This window comes from Lethenteron reissneri, chromosome 51 (genome assembly GCF_015708825.2).
Source record: "Lethenteron reissneri isolate LAM-NWPU_2019-01 chromosome 51, ASM1570882v1, whole genome shotgun sequence".
NCBI lineage: Eukaryota > Metazoa > Chordata > Hyperoartia > Petromyzontiformes > Petromyzontidae > Lethenteron > Lethenteron reissneri.
Genome location: NC_083829.1, coordinates 7,954,529 through 7,978,460, shown reverse-complemented (window position 1 = coordinate 7,978,460; position 23,932 = coordinate 7,954,529). Strand labels below are relative to the sequence as shown.

The following is a 23,932-nucleotide window of genomic DNA, read 5'->3' as shown; positions in this document are numbered from 1 at the left end:
TCCCCGGGCTTCCAGAGGCCGGCCTTCAGTCCGGGGGGGGGGCTTCGCTGGGGGGGAGGCTTCGCTCGGGGGGGGGGGCTTCGCTCGGGGGGGGGGGCTTCGCTCGGGGGGGGGGCTTCGCTCGGGGGGGGGGGGGACTTCGCTCGGGGGGGGGCTTCGCTCGGGGGGGGGGGCTTCGCTCGGGGGGGGGGCTTCGCTCGGGGGGGGGGGGCTTCGCTCGTGGGGGGGGCTTCGCTCGGGGGGGGGGACTTCGCTCGGGGGGGGGGCTTCGCTCGGGGGGGGGGGACTTCGCTCGGGGGGGGGCTTCGCTCGGGGGGGGTGGCTTCGCTCGTGGGGGGGGCTTCGCTCGGGGGGGCTTCGCTCGGGGGGGGGGGACTTCGCTCGGGGGGGGGGGGCTTCGCTCGGGGGGGGGGGGCTTCGCTCGTGGGGGGGGGGCTTCGCTCGGGGGGGGGGGACTTCGCTCCGGGGGGGGGCTTCGCTCGGGGGGGAGGGTTCGCTCGGGGGGGGGGGACTTCGCTCGGGGGGGGGGCTTCGCTCGGGGGGGGGCTTCGCTCGGGGGGGGGGGCTTCGCTCGTGGGGGGGGGGGCTTCGCTCGGGGGGGGGGGCTTCGCTCGAGGGGGGGGGGCTTCGCTCGGGGGGGGGGCTTCGCTCGGGGGGGGGGGGCTTCGCTCGGGGGGGGGGGGACTTCGCTCGGGGGGGGGGCTTCGCTCGGGGGGGGGGGCTTCGCTCGGGGGGGGGGCTTCGCTCGGGGGGGGGGGGCTTCGCTCGTGGGGGGGGGACTTCGCTCGAGGGGGGGGGCTTCGCTCGGGGGGGGGGCTTCGCTCGGGGGGGGGGGCTTCGCTCGGGGGGGGGGACTTCGCTCGGGGGGGGGGGCTTCGCTCGGGGGGGGGGACTTCGCTCGGGGGGGGGGGCTTCGCTCGGGGGGGGGGCTTCGCTCGGGGAGGGGGGGGCTTCGCTCGGGGGGGGGACTTCGCTCGGGGGGGGGGCTTCGCTCGGGGGGGGGGGGCTTCGCTCGTGGGGGGGGGGGACTTCGCTCGTGGGGGGGGGGCTTCGCTCGGGGGGGGGCTTCGCTGGGGGGGGTTTCGCTGGGGGGGGGACTTCGCTCGGGGGGCCTTCGCTCGGGGGGGGCCGTCATTCTGGGGGGGGGGGGCGTCACCCGAGCGAAGGCACCTCGAGTGAGAGAGACCGACCTTCGAGAAGGCCCTTGTGAAGATCCCGCGGTGGGATTGAATGGAGAGAGACCGACCTTTGGGAAGGCCCTTGTGAAGGTTCGTTGTGGAGTTGGAGAGAGACCGACCTTCGGGAAGGCCCTTTTGAAGGTTCGTTGTGGAGTTGGAGAGAGACCAACCTTCAAGAAGGCCCTTGTGAAGGTTCGTTGTGGGGTTGCACAGAGACCGACCTTCGGGAAGGCCCTTGTGAAGGACGTGCGGTAGGGTTGATTGGAGAGAAATGGGCCTTCGGGAAGGACCTCAAGTCGGAGTGAACAGAGGGTTGATCTCTTTCAGTGGCTTGGGCGCTGCAGGTTGAAGGCTACAGATGAAGGTCCTTGTTTGGATTCGCAGATAGGGCACTCGGTGAAGGAGAGTAACAATAGTCACGCATAGTATTCATCAAATAAAGTTAAATCCACTGCTGGATGAAGGCCTCCTCCTACCCAAGCCTCCGCCGCGGGGCTCTCAATGACCCTGCGATCCGCGGGCAACTGGGAATGAACGAATGCCAGAGTTTGAGGAGGTCGTGAAAGACCGTGGCGGTGGTTTTCAATGAAGAACTGTCATCGCCCAAGGTGACAAAACGTAGCGGTCTGGCAATTGCTCGGAAGAGATGGGAGCTACCTGCACTTTGCCCCACCGCACGCGGACCTGCCAGTCGACTGTGGAGGACCGCCAACAACCACTGCAGCATCAAATAACTCTAAGCAATTGTGTACTGTGTGTATATTCAGATGTAATGTTGCTGTATAATGATAGTAAACATAAATAATTGCCGTTGACGTGGAGTAAGACATTCATTCACTGCTGAGTGAGATATCCCAATGGATGTCGTCTCCTCGATGCGGAGAGCCATCCGCACCTCCGATTAGCGCGGTTGGCTACGTACGGTGCGAAAGAAGTTCAACATACATCCGAGGGCCCACCCAGAGTCGCCAGAGGCAGCTGAAGTGAACACGAAAACATTCGGTGCTGCTCCTGCATTGGCAGTGGCGCGCAGACGCAAACAACAACAACAACACTCAACCCGTTCGTCAGTTCTATTCCTGCGTAAGATGATGGCAGAAAGATGACGAGTAGATGCCAATGTCGAGGTCTGCTCGCCAGGACGAGAGGGCTTCAGGAGGGAGTTCGTGTCGTTTTCCTATGACTCACTCTGTTGGAGTTTGGGTTGCATGGCCAGTCACACTCCTGTGGCTTGTGTCTTTAGTTTTCCATTCATGAAGATGCGCGCATTGGCTCAGTGGTGTTCTGGCGATGTTCTGATGGCTTCACCACCAGTGTCTTCAAGGAGGAGGAATGTCAAAGCCAGGAGGGGTGACGTTCCAATTTTGAATGTGTTTATTCAGTGGCAAGATGTTAACTACCTTACCTCTGATAATAGTTTTTTTACCCTTCTATCTGGCAACAAAACTGACACCTTTTTTTACAAGTAGTCATGTTTGCATAGACCACAATACCTGCAGTCATAATGAAAACAAAAAACATAACTCTGATAATGTGCACTGTCCTTGAAGTTGATTGGTCCACACCCGAGACAGCTTTCCTTAGAGCCTAGTCTCACATGGGTTGGACCAGATGACGCCAAAAGGCAAACAAAGGTGTCAGTTTTGTTGCCAGATAGAAGGGTAAAAAAACAATTATCATATTTTTTTTTTACTGGCAAATGAGGTTCCAATGGTGTAAATACCTTGCCTTTGCTATACAGGAGGTCGTGGATTCGGTCCCGACCCTGATGCCTGCTCTATATTTGGAGTTTGCGCGTCTCCCCGTGGTCGCCTGGATTATTCTCCAGATCGTCCGGGTTTTCCTTCCACATTTAGAAACAAGCGTTTAGAATATTCGGCTGCTATAGATTTCCACATGATAAGCCACTTCATTGGGCTATAATTTGTGGCAATTCGCTTCTGAAAAAGAGCTATACAGCTCAGTGGGCCTTACCTGGTCAAATGAAAATAGTTTATTTTGTTTCGTTTTATTCTGGATGCTCGCGTTGTCTCGAGATGCCACGATCCGTCTCACTCCTGCTGCACCAGAGGTCGCAATCGGGTACACGATACCCGTACCCTACCCGATTCCCGGCTACCCGTACCCGGCCGGGTACGGGTACCCGTTTGCGACCCTGGTGCGGCCGGGTACGGGTACGGGTAAGGAATCAAAACTCGTTTGCGACCTCTGTGCTGCACACGAGCCAATCGTCAATTGCACTGCGGCCTCAAAATGAAAAGTGTAGATAAGGCGACGTTTCGGACAATGACCCTTTATAGGACGAAGTAATAACGCCAGTACACAACGTGTCTTGTTCACCTGATACCAGACTTATTACTAATTACTTTTCCAGCACAAACACATCAACGCCGACAAACTACGCCTGCACGGCTGCAAGAGCCACCGTAATCAACCTGCTCCATCCTATCGCGGGGCCCAGTCGACGGGAGCTAAGATCCGCACCTCGTGGTGACTCTGCTGCTGCTGCCCACGTGCAAGCCTCGTGCGGTGATACGGCCAGCCCAGCTTGACCGGGGTCTCCGGCACGGAGACCAAGAACTCGGTTACTGAGCGGCAGATGTTCGGGATCCGTCCCCGAGTCTGAGCGAGTTTTGCAACCTGAGTGATATTCCTAAGTGCCATTCCTAAGATAAATAACACTGAGGAATTCCTAAGAGGGATAACACTTAAAGTGGAACTCGTAAGAGTGCGTGATAACAAATATACCAACTTACTCGAGAACCTCGCCCAGAGCTACTTGCAGACCAGACCACGGCATCATGTTCTGTGCGTGTTTAGTTTGTCATCTTTCACCCGCACCTCCGATTGGCACGGTTGGTTACGTACGGTGCGAAAGAGGTTCAACATACATACATCATTGTCATCAGTGTGCCCCATACGCGACAAACGGACGCCTGTGGTGGCAGCACACGAGGATAACACCCTTACGGCCTGCCCTTTGTCGACGAGAAAACGTCATTTCACTCGGGAGACATAGATACGGTTTTCACAAACAAATGGCTCATAAAACAAATACTCATTTAGATAAACCATACGGGTCGTGAACAAAGCGAGATCGTCTACTCTGGGACTGCATGCACAGAGTAGCGTGTCGGACACGGGAGTCGCGCACGGGCGCGCGTTGTCGCCAAGGCGATTCACAGCAACGTTACGACTGAAGATTACGGAATAAATATGAATGGGGCAAATATGAACGGTCTCAGATTTGCGACGTGACACTGTGACGGTGAAAACCCCAACGCAGGTACACGCTCCTGAACGATCCACGCCCATTCCAGATGCCAAACCGTCATGGCACCTCACCAGCATTTGTTTAAGCCAAGCCCGACTCTGCTGATGAGACACTGAACGTCGAAACCAGTCGAGGCTGTTGCTCGAACCAATGCTGCTGAAGTTATGTGCTCCCTGAAGGCCGTATGGCCGATGAGACGTGTAATAAAAATACACTTTTTTATTATTGACGCGCGTTCATTTGTTCTGTTCGACGCGTAATCTCGTGAGCGATTGCTTCGTGCTCAGGTTTTGCCAGGATGGTCCTCTTTGTCGAGGCAGCTGCTGTGTGGAGATATCTGTGCGGAGTCTTCTGGGGACATTCAAAGTCCCAGTGTTTGTCGGTTGACTAACAACAACAACAATAATAATTATACCAGCACCGCACCACTCGAGACGACGCAATTCACCACGTTGTCGGTCTCCCCTCTTCTGCTCCTGCGATTTAATCTTCTTCCCGCGTTGTGTCCCGGTCTTACGGGTAAGGCAACCCGAACACCCACCCACGGAAATCCACAACCACGATCCAATCACGTCGCTGCCCCTCGCCCCTCCGCCAGGTGCCCTGCTGCGAGGTCACTTAAGTGGGGGTCCAGGAGAGGTCGGGGTCCCCTGGGCTGAACCGAGTGCCCGGTCCCTCCTCTGTCGGTGTCGGTCACCACCCCAGGCCCCGCCGTTGTCTCGTCGTCCTCGACCGCGAATTCGCGGCCGTGCTCGCGCTGCGGGTCCCGGATCGTCGAACACCTCCCGTTGACCTTGAGGATGCTCCTGGGCGGCGGGGGCAGCACGGGGATGGTGGGGGAGGAGGACGCGGGGCAGCTGCCCTCGGGGCAGCACGCTCGCCGTGGTGCCGCGTGACACGACCCCCTCGTGCGCCAGCGCGGCACCGCGCCCGCCCCGTCCAGCGCCCTCGCGGACACACCCCGCCACCGGGCACCGCCGTCCATCGCCACCCCCATCGGTGCCGTTGGGGTCCACGCGGCATCCTCGGAGGACTCGGGGTCTGGCAGGAGACCTCCGTGATTCTTGAGAATCCCTTTGGGGGGCTGCCGGGCTTCGTCGCCCACCGGTGATGACCCATAATGTCCCTGTGCGATGATTACGGTGGTGGTGGTGGCGTTGGTGGTGGTGGCGGTGGCAATGTGTAACCACTGTTCTTGTGCCGACAAGGCCAAGGTGGAGGTGCCATCCTCTCGGATGAACGTCTGATGGCCAGGAGCCGTGTTGACGTCCCCAGGGCCCCTTTTAGGGGTCTCACCGTGGTCCCCGTCAGATATCCACTGCATGGGAGGCCTTGGGGCCGCGGCGGTGGTGGTGGCGGCGGCAGCAGTGTCGTCATCCTCGCTCCATTGCCGGTTAGGCATCGGCGAGGCCGGCAAGGGGGAGCCACCATCTCCGACCAACGGTTGGGGGTCAGCAGCCGTATTGGGGTCGCCTAAGTCCTCGGGGTTACCGGTCTCGCCGAGGTCCCTGTCGGAGAGCCACCGCGTGAGAGAAGTGGGCGGCGCGGTGGCGGCGACGGTGGGGGGCTCGTCGCAGCTTGTGCCGAGCGGCGTGTCGTAGCCCAAGTTGACCCACCAGTGAGCGGCGGCGTCACGCACGCAGGCCCGGCGTGCCGGGTTCACCATGAGCAGCCAGCGGATGAGCCCGCACGCGTCTGGAATGACAGGGGTGGGGTGGGGGGCATTGTGGGTGTGATTGCGATGCATTGTGGGAGGCGTGTGCGCCACGTGGGGATTGCCGGAGCATTGTGGGGTGGTGACGCGGCCAAGAGGCAGAGGTTCGCGATTCGAGCCCGGCGACCGTCCCGGTAAATACTGGGGTGGTGCGATACTAACCATAAAAAATGAACCCGTAAAAACAAAGTTTTTCACTATAAATCCTTTATATGCGTGCCGGCTAGAGTCCTCTCGTCCTCTGGCTTGAGATGGCTGCCACCTATGGGTCAGATGATTGCCTGCCACCATTAAGCAATTGGTAATTAAATATAAAAAAAAAATCCTAAAATGTTGAAAATTTTGGAAAAACATTTTCACGAAAATAAATTGTCACGCACAGCGAGTCTGTGTGCAAAATGTCAGCTCGATTGGATTACGTGAAGTGGGTTAAAAAACGACCGAAAGATTTGCACGGTCGTAAGCGCGTAAGCAAGCAAGCAAGTGAACTTAATATAAAGGATTTAAAAAACCACAGTCGAGTACGGGTGGTGGCATGGGCGCTGTCGTTCTTACAGCGCGGGGGGGTGGGAGGGGATAATCGCAAAGGGCGTCGAGCGCTCTGGTTGCACACGAGACACGGCCTCCAGTGGACTACGTGGCGGGCGATGCTGCCGATGCTCCTGTGCGTGCGTCAGCCCGATTGCGTAACTTGCTGTGTCGCATTTCAATGTGCCTGCCCTCGCGAGTGGCGTCACGGGATGTCTCGGGTCCACGGTGAAGCCCGGCGCTATAAGAATGGGACAAATACCAGATATGTCCTGGTCTGTTGACACGGAGCAGAAGATATAGTCACACGATTTATGTTGAAAGTTTCCGTGACTTTATGTTGTAATTGTGCTGTGATCGGCCTGAACATCATTGCCCGAGCCGCCTCGCGCTACGGGGAGGTTAATGACAGTGATTTATGCTTGTGCAATGTTTTCGATATGTCACTTGAAGATTTATATTCGCGTCATTGGTGTACCTCGCCCCGATTTATTTTGCTGCTGTTGTCATTTTGTTGACCCAGCGTCACTCTTGAAAACGACTCTCATCCTTGCCTCTCGAATTCTCACAAAATACGCCCAGAAGCCGGAACTCGACATTCTTGCTATTTCCAGGTGCACTGTTGGATCTCGACGGCGGTGCGCAGTAGGGGACACCGGTGGTGCATCGTCCAGTCATCTCAGCGACCTGGGCCTGTCTCGTGACCTCCAGCCAGCAGCGGGCGCGCGACACTTCACGTGGCCTTAAAGTGCACCTAGCCTGGCACAAGCGCCGTGGTGACGTTACCGCCACTGAGTGGCGAATGGCCGTTGCTTGTCATTGCATTGTGGGTCTCCGCGGGGGTGCATTGTGGGTCTCCGCGGGGGTGCATTGTGGGTCTCCGCGGGGGTGCATTGTGGGTCCCCGTGGGTGGGCATCACGTGGGGCGTCACCTGACGGCTGCGCCGGCTCTGCGTACTCTCCGCGGCTGATGTGCCGTGTCAGCGCCTTCAGGTGGCGCCCGTGGAAGGGCATGGAGCCGTAGACGAGGATGTAGAGCAGCACCCCCAGCGCCCAGCTGTCAACCTGACGGAGGGAGGGAGAGTGGCGTGACGGGGTGGGGGGGGGGACACGTGGTGCAGGATTTGCAGAGCCTCTGGATAACGTTTCTCATTACGCGCGCGCGTTACGGAGATGAAGCCGTGATAGGCTGAGTCGGAGAACACGCGCGCACAAAGATAAAGGTCCCCCGTGTAGCCCACACAGGCTGTCGGGGTAAGTTGATCGTGCTTCAGCCGCACCGAACCTCACAAAAATAATATTCAGGGCCTACCTTGGCTCCTCCCACCCTCAACCAGTATATATACAAATACTGTGTTTCTTGGAATTTCTCTCACTTGATACAGCTATCGTGCTGTGACTGTTCCACCTGAAGACGGAGGCTTGTGTTGCCTCCGAAACGTCGTTATTTTTATTTTTCATTTTATTTTTATTTTACTTTTATTAATTTAAATTTTTTACCTACGTGACTTTACCGCAAAACCCTAAGAATATAAATCCTTGCAGTCACGAAAACTTCAAATCTAGAATAGTTTGCGAGCGCCTGTTACGAAGGCACGGCACGGCACAAGAGGGCGGTGGTTGTGGTGTCTCCAGCACCACGCCCGGCCATCTCTGTCTCCCCAGGGTGATGTTCCCACACCACGCCAGGAACTCATTTAAGGCTGAGTCGACCAAGGGGCGGTCGAGGACGGGTTCAGACATTTGTGCCTGATGTTGTTGGTCGTGAGCAGGAGTCGATCTTTGGCTTTGTAGCGCAGTGCGCTAGCCGCTGCGCCACCACTCCCCCCACACAGACACACAATTACATACAAAGAGAAAGATCCCCCGTATAGCCTTAACAGACTGTAGGGGCAAGTGCTGTTAGCGAGCACCTATGAAGGCCGGAACGGTACACGAGGGGTTGGGTGGCCAGCACCACGCCCGACCGCCTTTGTCTCCCCAGTCGCGATGTTTACACACCGAACCAGGTATTGATTTCAGGCTGAGTCGACCTAGTGGAGGCCCAGGACCGGTTCAGATAATCGTCACCGGTGTTGGCCGTGAGCGGGAATCGAACCCGGGTCGCTGGGTTCATATCGCAGCGCGCTAACCGCCACACCACCGCTCCCCTACATACACAATTACATACACCCTACTGTATACACACATGCGCGGAGGCATGCGTACACGCACACACGCGCGCACGCACAATCACACGCGCGCGCACACAGTGCGAAACCAATATAGACGCGGTAATGAGATCTGTGCGCGTGCCTCATTGTGCCGCGCGGTTTAAATCCGGAGCTCTGAGCTCTCTCTGGGCCCGCACCACCGAGGGCCTCCCAGTTCCGACCCTGGTTCTGACCCCGGCGGCGGGGGTTGGTGGTGGGGGGTCACCGGGGTTTTCGCGGCGCGTACCTCGGGCCCCAGGTAGGCCGTGCCGTTGACGATCTCGGGCGACGCGTACAGGGGGCTCCCGCAGAACGTGCTCAGCAAACGTCCGTTCCCGAACTCGCTGGAGAGGCCGAAATCGGCGATCTAGGGGGGGAGGCGCCCGTAGGGATATTGGCAGGCTTACTCTTAGTTCTTTCGGTAAAGTCACGTAGGTAAAAAATGAAATAAAAATTAATTAAAAATAAAAACAATAAAATCATTAATTTAAATTTAATTTTTTACGTCGTGATTTTTATTTTTCATTTTATTTTTATTTTACTTTTATTAATTTTAATTTTTTACCTACGTGACTTTACCGAAAGAACTAAGAGTATGAATCCTTGCAGTCACGAAAGCTTCAAATCTAGAATAGTGGCAGGCGTCAATCGAAAATCGACAGGTTTCTGGGTTAGTTTGGTTCAACCGTGGAGATGAGAATTCCAGAGATTCGTGGATAGGCCCCACTGCCAAGCGTGGCCGACCTGGGTCACCAAAACGACAAAAAAGCTAAAATCACGTAAACGCCACGCATAACGATGAAGCAAACAGAAAATTGGAGGAAAAACAACCGCAGAGCAGACAAACTCTCCGCGCTCTAACGCAGACAATCCTGGCCAAAGGAGACGCAATGCCCCACAGCAACGCACCGTGTTCGTATGGAGCAGGGCCCCGTAGTTTGGATTGAGTGCTCCTGCCAATGACACATGGTAATCCAGTAGCATATGTTTAACAAGCCAGACCCTGCCAAAGAGACCCAAGATGTTGAAACCAATCCAGAGTTTTCTCGCCCGCACAATCGCTGCTGCTGCTGCTGCTGGGAGAGTCGGGGTTGAATTTCTCACCGAAATGTTTTCCGGGTAGTAGAAATTCCAGGAATATGCACGTGACTGGTAGCCACAGCCACAGTGAGAGATATACTGGATGTGGCGTGCCGAGGCTGGGAAGATTTACAATCTACAGGTCGTTTAGTTCACTACGCACATGGTGGGTCACTGACCACAAGAATACCGCCACCTCAAGCGCTGTGTATCACCATCATCGTCAGCCAAGATCGAACCACTGCTGGGCGATGGCCTCCAAAAGCCGTGGTCGGTCACGGGGGATCATTTGACCATACTTCACCACGCTGGTCAGTGTGGGTAGGTGAAGGGTGGGTGGGGGCCACTGACGTTGCCATAACCGGCAATCGAACTCGGGTCGCCCCGGTTGGCAGTGCAGCGCCCACCGCTGCACTACCTTTGCCCCCCTCCCCCCCCTGCGATTTGAAAATCTGAAATGAATCTCCTGGATCGCACGCCCTCGTGTCCCCCTCTCCCACCTCCTCCACCTCTCACCTTCACGTTGTAGCTCTCGTCCAGGAGGATGTTCTCCAGCTTGAGGTCACGATGGACGATACCATTCTGCCGGGGGGGGCGGGGGGGTGGGCAACAGAGGGGCCGACGTGTGATGGGGGCGCGATTGACACCCGGCGATGATAAAAATTAACCCGTAAAAACAAAGTTTTTCACTATAAATCCTTTATATGCGTGGCATCGGTTTTATTTTATTATTCATTTCTGTTTTTCTTGAGTAAGAGTTTCATTTTTATCACATTGGTATTTGAAATTAAATATGAAAAATTTTTTCCCTAAAAAGTGGAAAATTTTGAAAATTTTCACGAAAATAAATTGTCACGCACAACGAGTCTGTGTGCAAAATGTCAGCTCGATTGGATCACGGGAAGTGGGTTAAAAAACGACCGAAAAATTTAGACGGTCGTAAGCGCGCAAGCAAGCAAGCGAACTTAATATAAAGGATTTTAAAAAAACCTCTCGTCGAAGCGCCCTCTGGGTGGCTGACGTCCCCAGCCCGTGGTGGGCGTCTCGCTCACCTGGTGGCAGTAGAGCACGGCGGACACGATCTGGCGGAAGAGGCGGCGGGCCTCGTCCTCAAGCAGCCTGCGCTCGTGTGAGACGAGGTCGTAGAGCTCCCCACGGCTCGCCAGCTCCAGCACCAGCACCAGGCGCTCCCGGCTCTCCAGGACTGAGCAACCGTCATCACCACCACCATCACCATCACCACCACCACCATCACCACCACCATCACCTCCATCACCACCATCACCACCATCATTACCACCATCACCAGCACCACCATCACCACCATCACCACCACCATCACCATTACCACCACCACCATCACTACCATTACCATCACCACCATCGCCATCACCACCATCACCATCACCACCACCATCACCACCACCATCACCACGTCAACCGACCACCAAAGACAAATGGGGCAAGTTGTTGTTCGCGAGCCACCTATGAAGGGCGGCACGGCACGCGAGGGGGTGGGTGGCCAGCACCGCGCCCGGCCGCCTTTGTCTCCCCAAGTGGCGATGTTTGCACATCGCACCAGGTACTCGTTTGAGGCCGAGTCGACCTTGGGGAGGCCCGCGACCAGTTCAGATAATCGTCACTGGGTGTTGGCCGTGAGTGGGAATCGAACTTGGGTCGCCGGGTGCGAAGTGCAGCGTGGCGCTCACCGCTACACCACCGCTCCCCACACAGACACAACCACCAGCACAACCACAACCACCCCTCACACTTTCCTCAGTCACCACTTTTTTTTTATCCTCCCATCGCTATCCACTTTTGAACCCCCATGGGCCCCCCCCATGGGCCCCCCATGCCCCCTCATGGGCCCCCCATGGGCCCCCCATGCCCCCCCCATGGGCCCCCCAATGCCCCCCCTCATGGGCCCCCCCATGCCCCCCCCATGGGCCCCCCATGCCCCCCCTCATGGGCCCCCCATGCCCCCCCCATGGGCCCCCCATGCCCCCCCCATGGGCCCCCCAATGCCCCCCCCATGGGCCCCCCCCTCATGGGCCCCCACGGTCCCCGTACCCTCGTGGACCCCGATGATGTGGGGGTGTCGCAGGGTGGCCATGAGGCGGATCTCCCTGCGGATGCGCGCGATGCCATCGTCCCCCGGCACCTTGTCCTTGCGGATGGTCTTGATGGCCACCTGGAGTGCGAGGGGCGGGGGGGGAGGAGGCCGACAATCACCCAGCTCGCAGCTCGCAGCACCTCGGCTCCTTCACAGTGCCGGATGAAGCTAGTGCGGTGCCTGTAGCATATTGTTGTTATAAAAGAGCCCTAAATAAATAAATAAAACACAAATATTAAAACACACATTTTGTCCCTTGCACAGTAAAGTAATTGTATTTTTTCATACAGCCAGCTAAAACGACAATTCTCTACACTTAAACACCCAGTCGTTAATAAAAGTTGAAGGCGGTATAGTACTATAGTAATAGAGCAAGTGCAGATTCACTGAACCGGAATTGATAGCTTGAAAGCATTTAGCGCGGGGGCCCTTGAAATTGCGGGGCATGTAGCATATGTAGCTACTTGTGCTACTGGGATAATCCGACACTGCTCCTCCATCCTTTAACAAACACACCCATCACATCAGCCGCACGCGCACACACACACGGCTCTCCACCCGGGAGTGCATCAATTGCAGGCCGCCCGCCGCATCCGTGGCGAGCGCGTCTCGAGGCTCAACTCCGCCCGCAAATCACGACACGGCGGCTCTTTCCGGAGCCACCACTTGTACGCGAAGGGGTGGGCCGGACGCGTGCCGACATCGCGGTCCAAATTTGACAAATAACTCGCGCAAGTTGTCCGATTGCGCCGCGGTGGCTAGGAGATGTTGACTGCCTCGCCCAGTACGCAGGAGGTCGTGGGTACGATCCCGACGCTGACGCCTGCTGCTGTATATTTGGAATTTTCTTGTCTCTCGCTCTCTCTCTGTGTTTACCATGTGGATTTTTGTCCGGGTGCTCCGGTTGTTTCCTCCACATTTATAATTAACAACACGCGTTTAGAGTATTTGGGCACTATACATGTCCACGCGATACGCTCACTTCTTTGCGCTATCATTTGTGGCCAGGTCGCTTCTGAAAAAGAGCTACATAGCTCAGTGAGACCTTACCTGGTAAACGCACCGATTACCATGGTCGGCTACGTACGGTGCGAAAGAAGTTTATTATTTCCCTTCTACGTGACTTTACCGAAAGAACCAAGAAGATGAATCCCTGCAGTCACGAAAGCTTTAAATCGAAAAGTTCAACATACCGTACATACACACGTCTGAGCAACATCGCTTCAACACCAGCACAACTCTCTGGACCGGTTTCGACATTCAGACGTCTCATCAGCGGTCAGGCTGCCTTCAGCCAACGTTGGTGAACTGCCAGATGATGATTACAGCAAAGGTACTCTCTCTCTCTGTGGGGCGATGGTGGTGTCGGTGGTGGTGTCGGTGGTGGTGGGGAGCGGTGGTGTGATGGTGTCGGTGGTGGTGTCGGTGGTGGTGTCGGTGGTGGTATCGGTGGTGGTGTCGGTGGTGTGGTGGTGTCGGTGGTGGTGTCGGTGGTGGTGGGGAGCGGTGGTGTGATGGTGTCGGTGGTGGTATCGGTGGTGGTGTCGGTGGTGTGGTGGTGTCGGTGGTGGTGTCGGTGGTGGTGTCGGTGGTGTGGTGGTGTCGGTGGTGGTGTCGGTGGTGGTGTCGGTGGTGGTGTCGGTAGTGGTGTCGGTGGTGGTGGTGTCGGTGGTGGTGGTGGGGAGCGGTGGTGTGGTGGTGTCAGTGGTGGTGCTGGGGAGCGGTGGTGTGGTGGTGTCAGTGGTGGTGTCGGTGGTGGTGTCGGTGGTGGTGTCGGTGGTGGTGGTGTCGGTGGTGGTGTCGGTGGTGGTGGTGGGGAGCGGTGGTGTGGTGGTGTCAGTGGTGGTGTCGGTGGTGGTGTCGGTGGTGGTGTCGGTGGTGGTGGTGTCGGTGGTGGTGGTAGTGGGGAGCGGTGGTGTGGTGGTGTCAGTGGTGGTGTCGGTGGTGGTGTCGGTGGTGGTGTCGGTGGTGGTGGTGTCGGTGGTGGTGGTGGGGTGGTGTCAGTGGTGGTGTCGGTGGTGGTGTCGGTGGTGGTGGTGGTGTCGGTGGTGGTGTCGGTGGTGGTGGTGGTGTCGGTGGTGGTGTCGGTGGTGGTGGTGGGGAGCGGTGGTGTGGTGGTGTCAGTGGTGGTGTCGGTGGTGGTGTCAGTGGTGGTTGTGGGAAGCGGTGCCGGTTAACACTGCACTGTGAAGCATGAACCAGGGTAATTGAAATCGATCTATTTGCGTCCGCGGTAACCGCATGAAAAAAACCGGTAAAAACCGGTTACCGATTTGTGGCCCATACAGAAATGTATGTAAAGGTGCCTTGTGAACTGAGACACGTCTCGAGATGCTGCTGTGGTGTATTGGTCAGCAGCAGCAGCACCAAGCGAATTGCCAACCAGAGGGACGCCGGTTCAATTGCATCTCCCAGCGCTGCAGCTGAAACGACGGGGTGAGTTTATTAAATCCCCGCCGCCCTCGCCCCCTGTCCACCCAGCAGCAGACGCGTGTTCACCACAGCTACGGCTCTCATCGGAAGATCGCGTGAGAGTCCGTGGCTACTGCCCACTTAGGAAGAGTAGACCAAGTGCCCCCTCCAGAGGAGGACCCCTTCCGCCGCCAGTGGCACGAGCGAGCCACTTGCAGGGCCTGCACCTTTCACCCGTCATCGGAGCCCGCGACGTGACCCCGTGCGGTTTGTCCATTGGCGCGTTGGCAGTCGGCGCGTTCGTCACCAAAACTCCACCCGTCAACGATGGCCGGTAACCGCCCGAGGTGGCAAATGCCAGCGGTGTCCGGCGGGGCGGTACTCTGGGTCGTGCACAAAGCCCGCGTTCAACAGACTCGGTGCGGCTTCCCATTCAGAGCACGTCAAATCTCCCCCAGACGTTTCAGATCACGCCCAAAGTGATATTCTCTCCGAAAAAACACACACTACCGCCTCAATCTTGCTATCACACATATTTGCGATCCAAAGATGCAATTCTTCAACAAAAGCTTTGTTAGCAGTCGTCACCCCGAGCGGTACCCAATATCTGATTTTTTGGCCCAATTGGCCAAGCGCCACCGCCGAGGCCAGGTTCACGGCCAAGTTCACGGCCAGCACTCACCTGTCGGCCCGTGAGTCGCTCCACGCCCTTGTGAACCTTGCCGTACGTGCCGCTCCCCAGTGGTCCCAGAAGTGTGTACCTCCCTCCCAGGGCCTCCCTGCCCCTTCCCTGCTGCTGCTGCTGCTGCCCCACGTGCCCTCCCGGCTGCCCCCGTCCTCCGCGTTGCCCGCATGGGGGGAGGACCATTGTGGGTCCCAGGAGCAGATTTTCTTCCTCTGGTGGCAGGGAGAGAGAGAGATGCGAGGTGGTGGAGGTGTGTGTGTGTGCCAATGTGTGTGTCAGCGAGTGTGTCGGTGCGTGCATCCGTGCGAGTGTGCATTCGGGTGTCAGCAGTGAGCCTGTGTCAGTGTCAGTAAATGTGTCGGTGTGTGTCACTGTTATTAGTGTGTCACTGTTATCAGTGCTTCGGTGTCAATGTTGTCGAGTGGCACTGCGTCAATGTGCTTGTGACAGAGGCGCTGCCTGTAGGTCTCCGTCTTACTGTGTGTTCGTGTGGCTATATTTGTGTAGCTATGCGCGTGTCTGTGGGTGCTCGTTACCAGCACTTGCCCGAACAGTCTGTCAGAGGCTATACGAGGGATAATAATCTTTGTATGTATTTGAAGGTGTGGCTGTGTGTGTGGTGTGGTGTGTGTGCACGTCTTTACCCCTGTACACGTCTGTGCGTCTGTATCTGGGTGCGGATAAATGTGTGTTGCTATGTGTGCGTGTGTCTCTCCGTCTCCACCGCTCCACGTCTCACCACGTCTCCCTCCTCTCTCTCCCTCCCTCCTCGGATTATCTCAACGAGTGGAGGAGCGCGGGGGGCATTTATAGCCGGGGGCGGGGAGGGGGATCCGAAGGGGAGGGGGGGTCTGGGGGAGGGAACCCCCCCCCCCTCCTCGTCACTGCCCATATATGGAGTGGAGGTAGAGCGGGGGTACAACGGATGACATCATCCGCCCCCCTCTCACATTAAAGTCCGAACGCGCGTGTGTGGGGAGGGGTGGCGCAGTGGTGAGCACGCTGCTCAACGAACCCCGACCGCCCGAGTTCGACTCCCAGGCCACGGCTCACATCCAAAGTGATTTCTGAACCGGCCTCTGAGCCGCCGATAGGTCAACTCGGCCTTAACATGACAGCACGTGGGTACATTGCCTGCGTGGCGTGTGGACATCAGCCCTGGGGAGATGAAGGCGGCCCGGTGGCGGATGGAGCAAGTGCTTAATTGAGCTCTAATTAGCTGCATCCAGCCCGCCCCCCTGTAAGGCAGGTCGCGTTACACAGCGTCCCCCTCCCACGTCCCGTGACCTCGGCTAAAATAAACATTCAAATATGTGGGGGGAGGGTTACACAATGGATACGGGGTGAGATCTCATCGCAATGGCGCTGCATGGAAAGGGGCGGTGGTGGTAGTGGCTACGAGATGCCTTCCCTCGGATACGATGAATGGGGGGGGGGGGGGGGGGGGGAATGGGAGGGGGTGAATTGGAGGGAGGGGTGACCGCCCCGGACCCCGCGCCTTGGGGGGTGCCCACGCTTCGATGTCACGGTGTCAGATGTAATAGTTTAGGGTTTAGTTTTCAAGGCGTTGGGTGGGGGGGCTCACACGGTGGGGCTCGCCGGTAATCTCCAGCGCTGTGCAGGTAAGAGGGTTGGTGGGTCACCGCGCGCATACAGATCCTGTTGTTGTTGTGAAACTCCCAATCTCGCCGTGGGTGGCGTCGAGGATGTTGCCATATTCCGGCTCGCCAGGAGGCGGAAGCGCATCAAGTGGGCTAATCGCCATTTGATTCAATCTGTACGGGGATAGAGTTGTTGTCCTTTCTCGCGCGCGTGGGGGTTACACGTCCGGGTGTTCCGTTTGCCCCCCACTTGTATGAGCACTCGTTCATTGGCTGAAAACTTCCGAAAATAAGAATGCAATACAGGACCCCTCTTGAAAAAGAATCGAATGACTGTGTGGCTCTGGTGGATTGCTATAATATTACGAGTCATACAAACTCTGAACCACGGTCACACAACCCTAACCATATCTCTAAGCCGTACACTCAACACAACAACAACCCAACATCACATTCCTAAGCGTAAAAGCAACCTTAGCCATATCGGACTCTGGTACAAATAGCTGTACATTTCACAACACCCGCGTCCAACCATACACGTATCCAAAAAGTTCTCGGACAATTCATTTAACCACCCACTAAACCATCTCTATGGCTCCAAACCAAGGCCTGAACGTGAACCTGAACCACGCGCATCTCGAAACGTGGTGAGAGGAGACGAAAAGGAGAGGGGAATCTTCTTGATTCTTTCGGTAAAGTCACGTAGAAGGGAAATAATAAAAAAATAAAAATTCAACATAATAAGAGGGCAGTTGAGGAGTCGGTGGGTGATGAGAAGAGATGGTGAGAAGCGAATAGGAGCAGAGGAAAAAAAGGCAGAGGACTGGGGGAAGAGGGAGCAGCACAGGAGGACAGCGAACGCGTGATGTGCACAGGATGTATGTTCAACTTCTTTCGCACCGTGCGTAGGCCAACCCGTGCTAATTCGAGGGCTGCGGGGGAAGAGAGGAGTGGGAAGAGACACTTCGACGCGTGTGGGCGAGCGGGTCGCGCAGTTTATTGGAACACAGCCGCCGGGCGGGGTGCACCCCCCGCGCCCACAGAGATAGAAAAAAAAACACAAATCAGAGAAGGACCCCCTCGCGTCTCTCGCGTCGTCGTCGTCAAAGAGTTCATTCGTCTCGGGTGCAGCAGACGCGAGCCAGGAAACCGACATCCCTTCTCGCGTAGCTGCGACACGGGTCGCTGTAAGGACCCAGCGCGTTTGGCGCTCGTCTGCGTCGAATCGTGATCGCCGGGAAGGAGTCGCCCCATTCTTCTCGGATGTCAGCCGTCCGTGCTGTCGACACCCGGCCACTCTACGGATCCCGGCTCAGGACCGTCCCCTCCTCCTCTTCCTGCGCCACCACCACCGCCTACGGCTGCCTCGCGGGACATCACGCCGAGGCGGTCTCACTGCATGGCGATGTTCTCAATGCGAGTTTGAGCGACGCTCTTAGGCGAGGCTACACAGCCACAGTTTGGCACAGATAAGAGTCAAGCCGATGCTCATACTCAGTGCACTACAACCATCGTTTATTTATTTAGGGCCCCCAAAAATGTGGAGGGGGGGGTGGGGGTTAATTTCACTTTTTATGTTCATGAAACTAGGCGTACAGAATGGTTGTATTTGGATGCCGAGTTAGAAAAACTAAAACATTTTAAAAAATTGTACATTTTTAAACCTCCCAAAATGTGGTGGCCTCCCCACGCTGCGACGGTCACGATGGAGGGGGGGGGGCTGTTTGACCATACTTCACCACGCTGGTCAGTGCGAGTTGAAAGTAGACGGGGAGGCCAGACGTAGACGTTCGCTACACATGGTGCAAAGCAGAGGTCGCAAACGGGTTTTGATTCCTTACCCGTACCCGGCCGCACCTGGGTCGCAAACGGGTACCCGTACCCGGCCGGGTATCAGGTAGGGTACGGGTATAGGGTACCTCATTGCGACCTCTGGGATGAAGCCATGTTGCAGGCGCGGGTGGGTTGATTCTAGGAACTTGAATTGTGAGAAGAGACAAGACGTTGGGAAATGAGTGACAAACAGTTACTCACCATGACTCACGGTCTACCCGTACCCGGCCGGGTACGGGTAGCCGGGTATCGGGTAGGGTACGGGTATCGGGTACCCGGTTGCGACCTCTGGTGCACAGCACAACAAATGGCACGTGCTGCACGGCTCTCCTCTGCCACGCGCGGCGTCTACGCCCCCTCGCGGTGCACGGGGAGTGGCACCCGACGGGTGCGTGGGGGGGGGGCACGTACCACCCGGGGGGGGGGGCCCTACCCCACTTAGCTTCCGATGGGAAACATTCCCCGTGAAATGTGGTCATAGGCACAAATAGGTGGAGGGAAACCAAAAATGTCGGGAACATTCGATCCGTAGGGTCCACAAGATCGGGGAAAGCCAAAACAAATTCTACGCTGGGACTCACGGCCGAATTGGGGGGGGGGGGGGGGGGGTTCGGAACCCCGGTTCGATTCCCAGCCACGGCCAACACGAGTCGTGAGCGCGGAATCCGAACCGGTCCTGGGCACCGCGTCTCTGCGAGCGAGCGCGGTGAAGTATTCTTTGGTTCTTTCGGTAAAGTCACGTATAAAGATAAAATAATAGATTAAATTAAATACTAGCATACGACGTTTCGATTGCAATACAAGCAATCATCATCAGGTATAAATTAAATAGGAACACAAATCTAGTATACTTAGAAATGTAATGTAATACAACAGAGAGTCGGATAACATAACAGTCATGCTATGTTCCTGTTATGTTATCCGACTCTCTGTTGTATTACATTACATTTCTAAGTACTGTATACTAGATTTGTGTTCCTAGTTAATTTATACCTGATGATGATTGCTTGTGTTGCAATCGAAACGTCGTATGCTAGTATTTAATTTAATTTATTATTTTATCTTTATACGTGACTTTACCGAAAGAACCAAAGAATAATTCCTGCAGTCACGAAAGCTCCAAATTAAGCGGTGAGGTATGGTCAAAACAACGCCCCCGACACACGGGACCACGTGCACAGGAGCAGCAGGGAGACGGCGCGCGGCTACGAGAGAAGAACGAACGGCTTGGGGCTTGGGGCTTGGGGGGGGTGTCGCGCCGCCTCGCCACTGAACGAGGCAGCAGCAAAGGGGGAAGTATGTACACCCACGGCTTACACACGAGTAGACAGGTTGGCGAAGGTCACCGCTGGGCCGGACCTCGACCGCGCACAAGCTACACGCGTCTTCCAACACGGGGAGAAACTACAGCTTTCGGGGTGAGCGTCAAAACGTGCACATTTCCCCATGGCTTCCCATCGTCATCATTACCCACATCATCATCATCATCATAATTCACGTCGTATCTGCCTGCGTAACCGAGCGTCACGATCAGTTTGCAAGTCCTAATCCTGTTGGCAATTTGACCTTATCGAGGCGCGGACTGGTGCAGACACATTGACACCCACGAACGACTTCCCACCACGTGGCACTCGTTTTTAGCAACCCGGCAAAGAAGACGACGATTGGGTGAAGGTGGCGCCAGTCCTGGTTTTGCGAGTCAAGTTCTGCGATGACCATCGACGCTCACGTTGTATTGGTCAAAAATCGCAACGGAGCGGCTCCTGACGACATCGGAGACGTCGCGACGGGGATAAGTTCGCGTGCAGATGCGCGGTTGGAACGCGAGAGGTGGCCGTGGATTTTGGAGGCATTCATCCAGCAGTGGATTGACCATGGTCGATGGCGAAGGGTTGCATCACTGCAATTGTTATTAGTGTTACTCCTCTGGTATGTTGTACAACCCGATTTGGTGGGGCTCGGTTTCTCTAACCGAGACACGCGGCGTCGATTTTGACTTATTACAATTCATCGTCGGCTCTTTGCGTTTGGCCATAAAATAACTTGGGAAATAGTTTGTCGTGAAGCCCTCCAATTAGACACGATGCTCATATGTTTGGGTGGCGGAGGGTCTTGCGACATACATTTGACAACATAATTGCGTGGCCGAACCCAAAATTCAGGAATGAATCCGTGATATCGCCTGCGAAAAAGGTGCCTGTTAAGTTTGAGCAACGGACACGGTGACAATGGGAGCAAGTGCGTCCTGACCAGGGTCCCAATTCACGCGGTCCTCATCGTCCCGTGCACAGCTACGCTCCCGACAAAAACACAAATTTACATTTCCATTAAAAAAACACGACACAAATCCACGTTCACCTTCCACCCACGCACGCACGCGATGCCGTTTCTCTTTGGTTCGTTTTGATTTCTAGAAGAGCTGCGAAGTTCAGCTACAGCGGGGACTTCCGCCGGCCCCCTACTCGACGATTTCCGCTGGGTGCAAAGAGATAAAACCAACAACAACAAAAACCAGAAATCACTCTGCGACCAATCGCGGCGACGACGACGACAACAGTACCTCGAACTCGGCAGCAATGGCACCAACGCACCGCTCCGCCGCACCGACCGTCAAAGTACGAACGGAAACCGTCCCGAACAATCTTTAAAAAACAAAACAAAAAACCCGACGGAACTTAATTATCGGTATTAATAGTAAAGTACGAATAACCCGCGCCCTGTTTGCGGGCAAACGCGCGCGCAATAAAACAAACATAACATAAACTAGCAAGTGCCAAGTGTCCGGGACGAGGAGCCTGCCAATACTGGGAGGCAAACGGGCAGTAACCCAACGGGCGGATTCGATTTTGGATCTGCGTCCAACTAGGACCCATGTCTGACAGAGAGAGCGAGACAGCCCTTGCCTCTAAATATCCGGCAGTTCAGCAGCGTTGGCTCAAGCGAGCCCGACACTGCTGATGAGACACTGAACGTGGAAACCGATTCTGAGTTTTTCTCGTGTTGAACCAATGCGGCTGAAGTTCTACACTCCCACCAGAAGGCCGTGCGTGTGGCTGATGGGGATGTGTAAAATGTTTACATTTTCTTAAGCGCAGAGACAAATCTGGAAGGCGTATCTGCTTAGTTTTGTGTATAGGTCACCGATCAAAGGTGCGTGGTTGTTTGACCAAACTCCACCACGCAGGACCAGTTGATAGTACCAATCGCCACCGTCATAACCGGCCGGATTCAGAGCCCAGTGCACTTACCACCGCATCACCACAACGGTCAAGCACGAGCTACAATTATAACGACAACACTTTAGTGAAGCCGCCGCTGTGGTGGGATGCTCAGCAGCAGCACTGGGCCTTGCAATCCAGAGGGCACCGGTTTGATTCCATCTTCCGGCGGGGAAATTAAAAAGATTGGGCACATTTCTTATACATCCCCCCCCAACCGCCACCACCTTAGTCCATCCAGCAGTGGACATGGGTTCTCTGTCGATCGGCAGGTCGTGTGTGGTGGGGTAAAGTGTGGGTACGCCCGCCTCTACCAAGACGTCTGCTTAGCGTGGAAGAGTAGACCAAATACCCTCTCTTGGTGGTGGTGCTTTCTAGAGCTCCCTCTAGCGGAGGCTCTTTCTTGCCAGCGTGAGCGAAAACTTGCAGGGCCGCGCCTCTAGCTTTAGTTACAATTGCGAGGACTGCGAATGACCGGTGGGGGCTCGGGGGGGTGGGGGCTCGGGGGGGGGCTTGAGGGGGGGGGGGGCTCGAGGGGGGGGGGGCCCGAGGGGGGGGGGGGGGGGACTCGAGGGGGGGGGGGGGGTTCCGTGCGCGTCCCGAATGTGGGCGCAGCACGGCGAGACGCAACGTCGCCGACTCGCTCGAGGAAGAGCAATAAAAACATCGTTATCACTGATCGTAGTTGTGTAAAATATATATATACTGTATATATATACCGTGTATTTGTATATATGCAAATTGTGTATAAAAATATTTTGCTAAGTGCAGTAAAGCAAGCACGGAGCGTCAGTATGTCACTCACGGAACCCACCCAAGTAACCACCCCCACACGCATCTCCCAGTCCTAGACAAAAACACACGTGACCCAATGACCTGGACTTTGGGTGAGTTCAGAGTTCAACGAGAGTGGGGGGGGGTTAAGTCAGGGGTCACCTGGTCACTCCCTCCCCACCCTCAGAGGTGGGGGTCACACTACCGACCCACGCACGCACTCATTCCTCACAATCATCGTAGGAAACTTCTGAAGTTACGCATTACCTCTTTAAATTAGCGTCACAACTGGGGTGAAGGGGGGGGGGGCTAAACAGTAGGAGTGTGGAGGAAGGGCTTCGTGGGTGTCAAGAGGTCAAGTGTGACAGTGCAGGGGGTCAGAGGGTTAATGCTGCCGGAGTTGGTATGGTTGTAGAGTTGGGACGTGAGAGTTCACGTCTACGCTACAGGCCACTGCCCATGCCGTGCGGGTCGTGAGTGTTGTTTGATCATACTTCACCAAGCTGGTCAGTGCGGATTTCTGAAAAGGGGGGGGGGGGGGGGGGTGAGGACGCAAGTTCGGATAATCGCCCTCCCAGGACCCAAGTTCGGATAATCGCCCTCCCAGGACCCGTTCACGTGTTCGCCGCCGGCATCGGCCGTGGCCGGGAATTCGAACGCGGGTCGCCGGCTTCTAAGTGCAGTGCGCTAACCGCTGCGCCACCGCTCCACCCCCCAACAGGGTCACATGGCAGAAGAGCAGACGATTGGGGTTGTGGTGCAAGGGTCACAGGTCAGTGCGATCGGATAGGGGCGGGTTCAGGGCACGGGGGGGGGGTCAGAGTAATAAGGCAGAAGTCAAGGGTCAAGGACGCAGCACCAACTGACGGGCGGCAGAAAACGCCGGGTCACAGCGGCCGGTACGAACAGCAGTGGACGCCGGGGCCGTATCGACTTCGGCTGCACGACGCGCGTGCGACACGCTGTGACTACGCGCGCGCGCACGCACACTCTGCAACACACAGACACTGGGGGACAACACGCGCGCAACACACACGCAACACGCGCGCAACACACACGCAACACACACCAGGACACGGGCACCGGGACAGAAACGCACGCGTCGAGTGAACACGCGAGCTCCCAACAGCACGGACACAACGCGCGCGCGCACTTAAAAAATCCTCACAATGCGTAGTACACGGGCATTCTATCTGACCGCAGAGGGGGACGACGCATAATCTGGAACGCGCGCTTTAAGAGAATAATGTACACGTTCCGTAAAAAGACGCACACTGGAACATCTCGCGCGACACGCACTCTCCGGAGATGGAACACACACTCTCTGGAA

General features: G+C 56.3%; 1 protein-coding gene across 1 annotated transcript; it reads right to left on the bottom strand.

Annotated features, from left to right (window-relative positions):
• Positions 1-2,927: 2,927 nt before the first annotated feature.
• Positions 2,928-15,932, bottom strand: LOC133355435 (calcium/calmodulin-dependent protein kinase type 1-like). Its single transcript, XM_061572740.1, has 8 exons — positions 15,916-15,932; positions 15,174-15,388; positions 12,037-12,157; positions 11,019-11,170; positions 10,483-10,548; positions 9,134-9,253; positions 7,627-7,759; positions 2,928-6,147 (listed from the first exon to the last, which is right to left on the bottom strand). The coding sequence occupies exons 2-8, from the start codon at positions 15,357-15,359 to the stop codon at positions 5,021-5,023; spliced, it is 1,905 nt and encodes a 634-aa protein (XP_061428724.1). The 5' UTR covers positions 15,360-15,388; positions 15,916-15,932; the 3' UTR covers positions 2,928-5,020.
• Between the last annotated feature and the right edge of the window lie 8,000 nt (positions 15,933-23,932).

Bases quoted from the DNA above. Each gene is read 5' to 3' on its own strand.
- LOC133355435 (XM_061572740.1), bottom strand. From the start codon at position 15,359: ATGGTCCTCCCCCCATGCGGGCAACGCGGAGGACGGGGGCAGCCGGGA. The intron at 11,171-12,036 runs GTACGGGGACCG...ACGGTTGCTCAG, and splicing joins CATCATCGGGGTCCACGAGG to TCCTGGAGAGCCGGGAGCGC. The intron at 6,148-7,626 runs GTGACGCCCCAC...CTGTCATTCCAG, and splicing joins AGAGCCGGCGCAGCCGTCAG to ACGCGTGCGGGCTCATCCGC.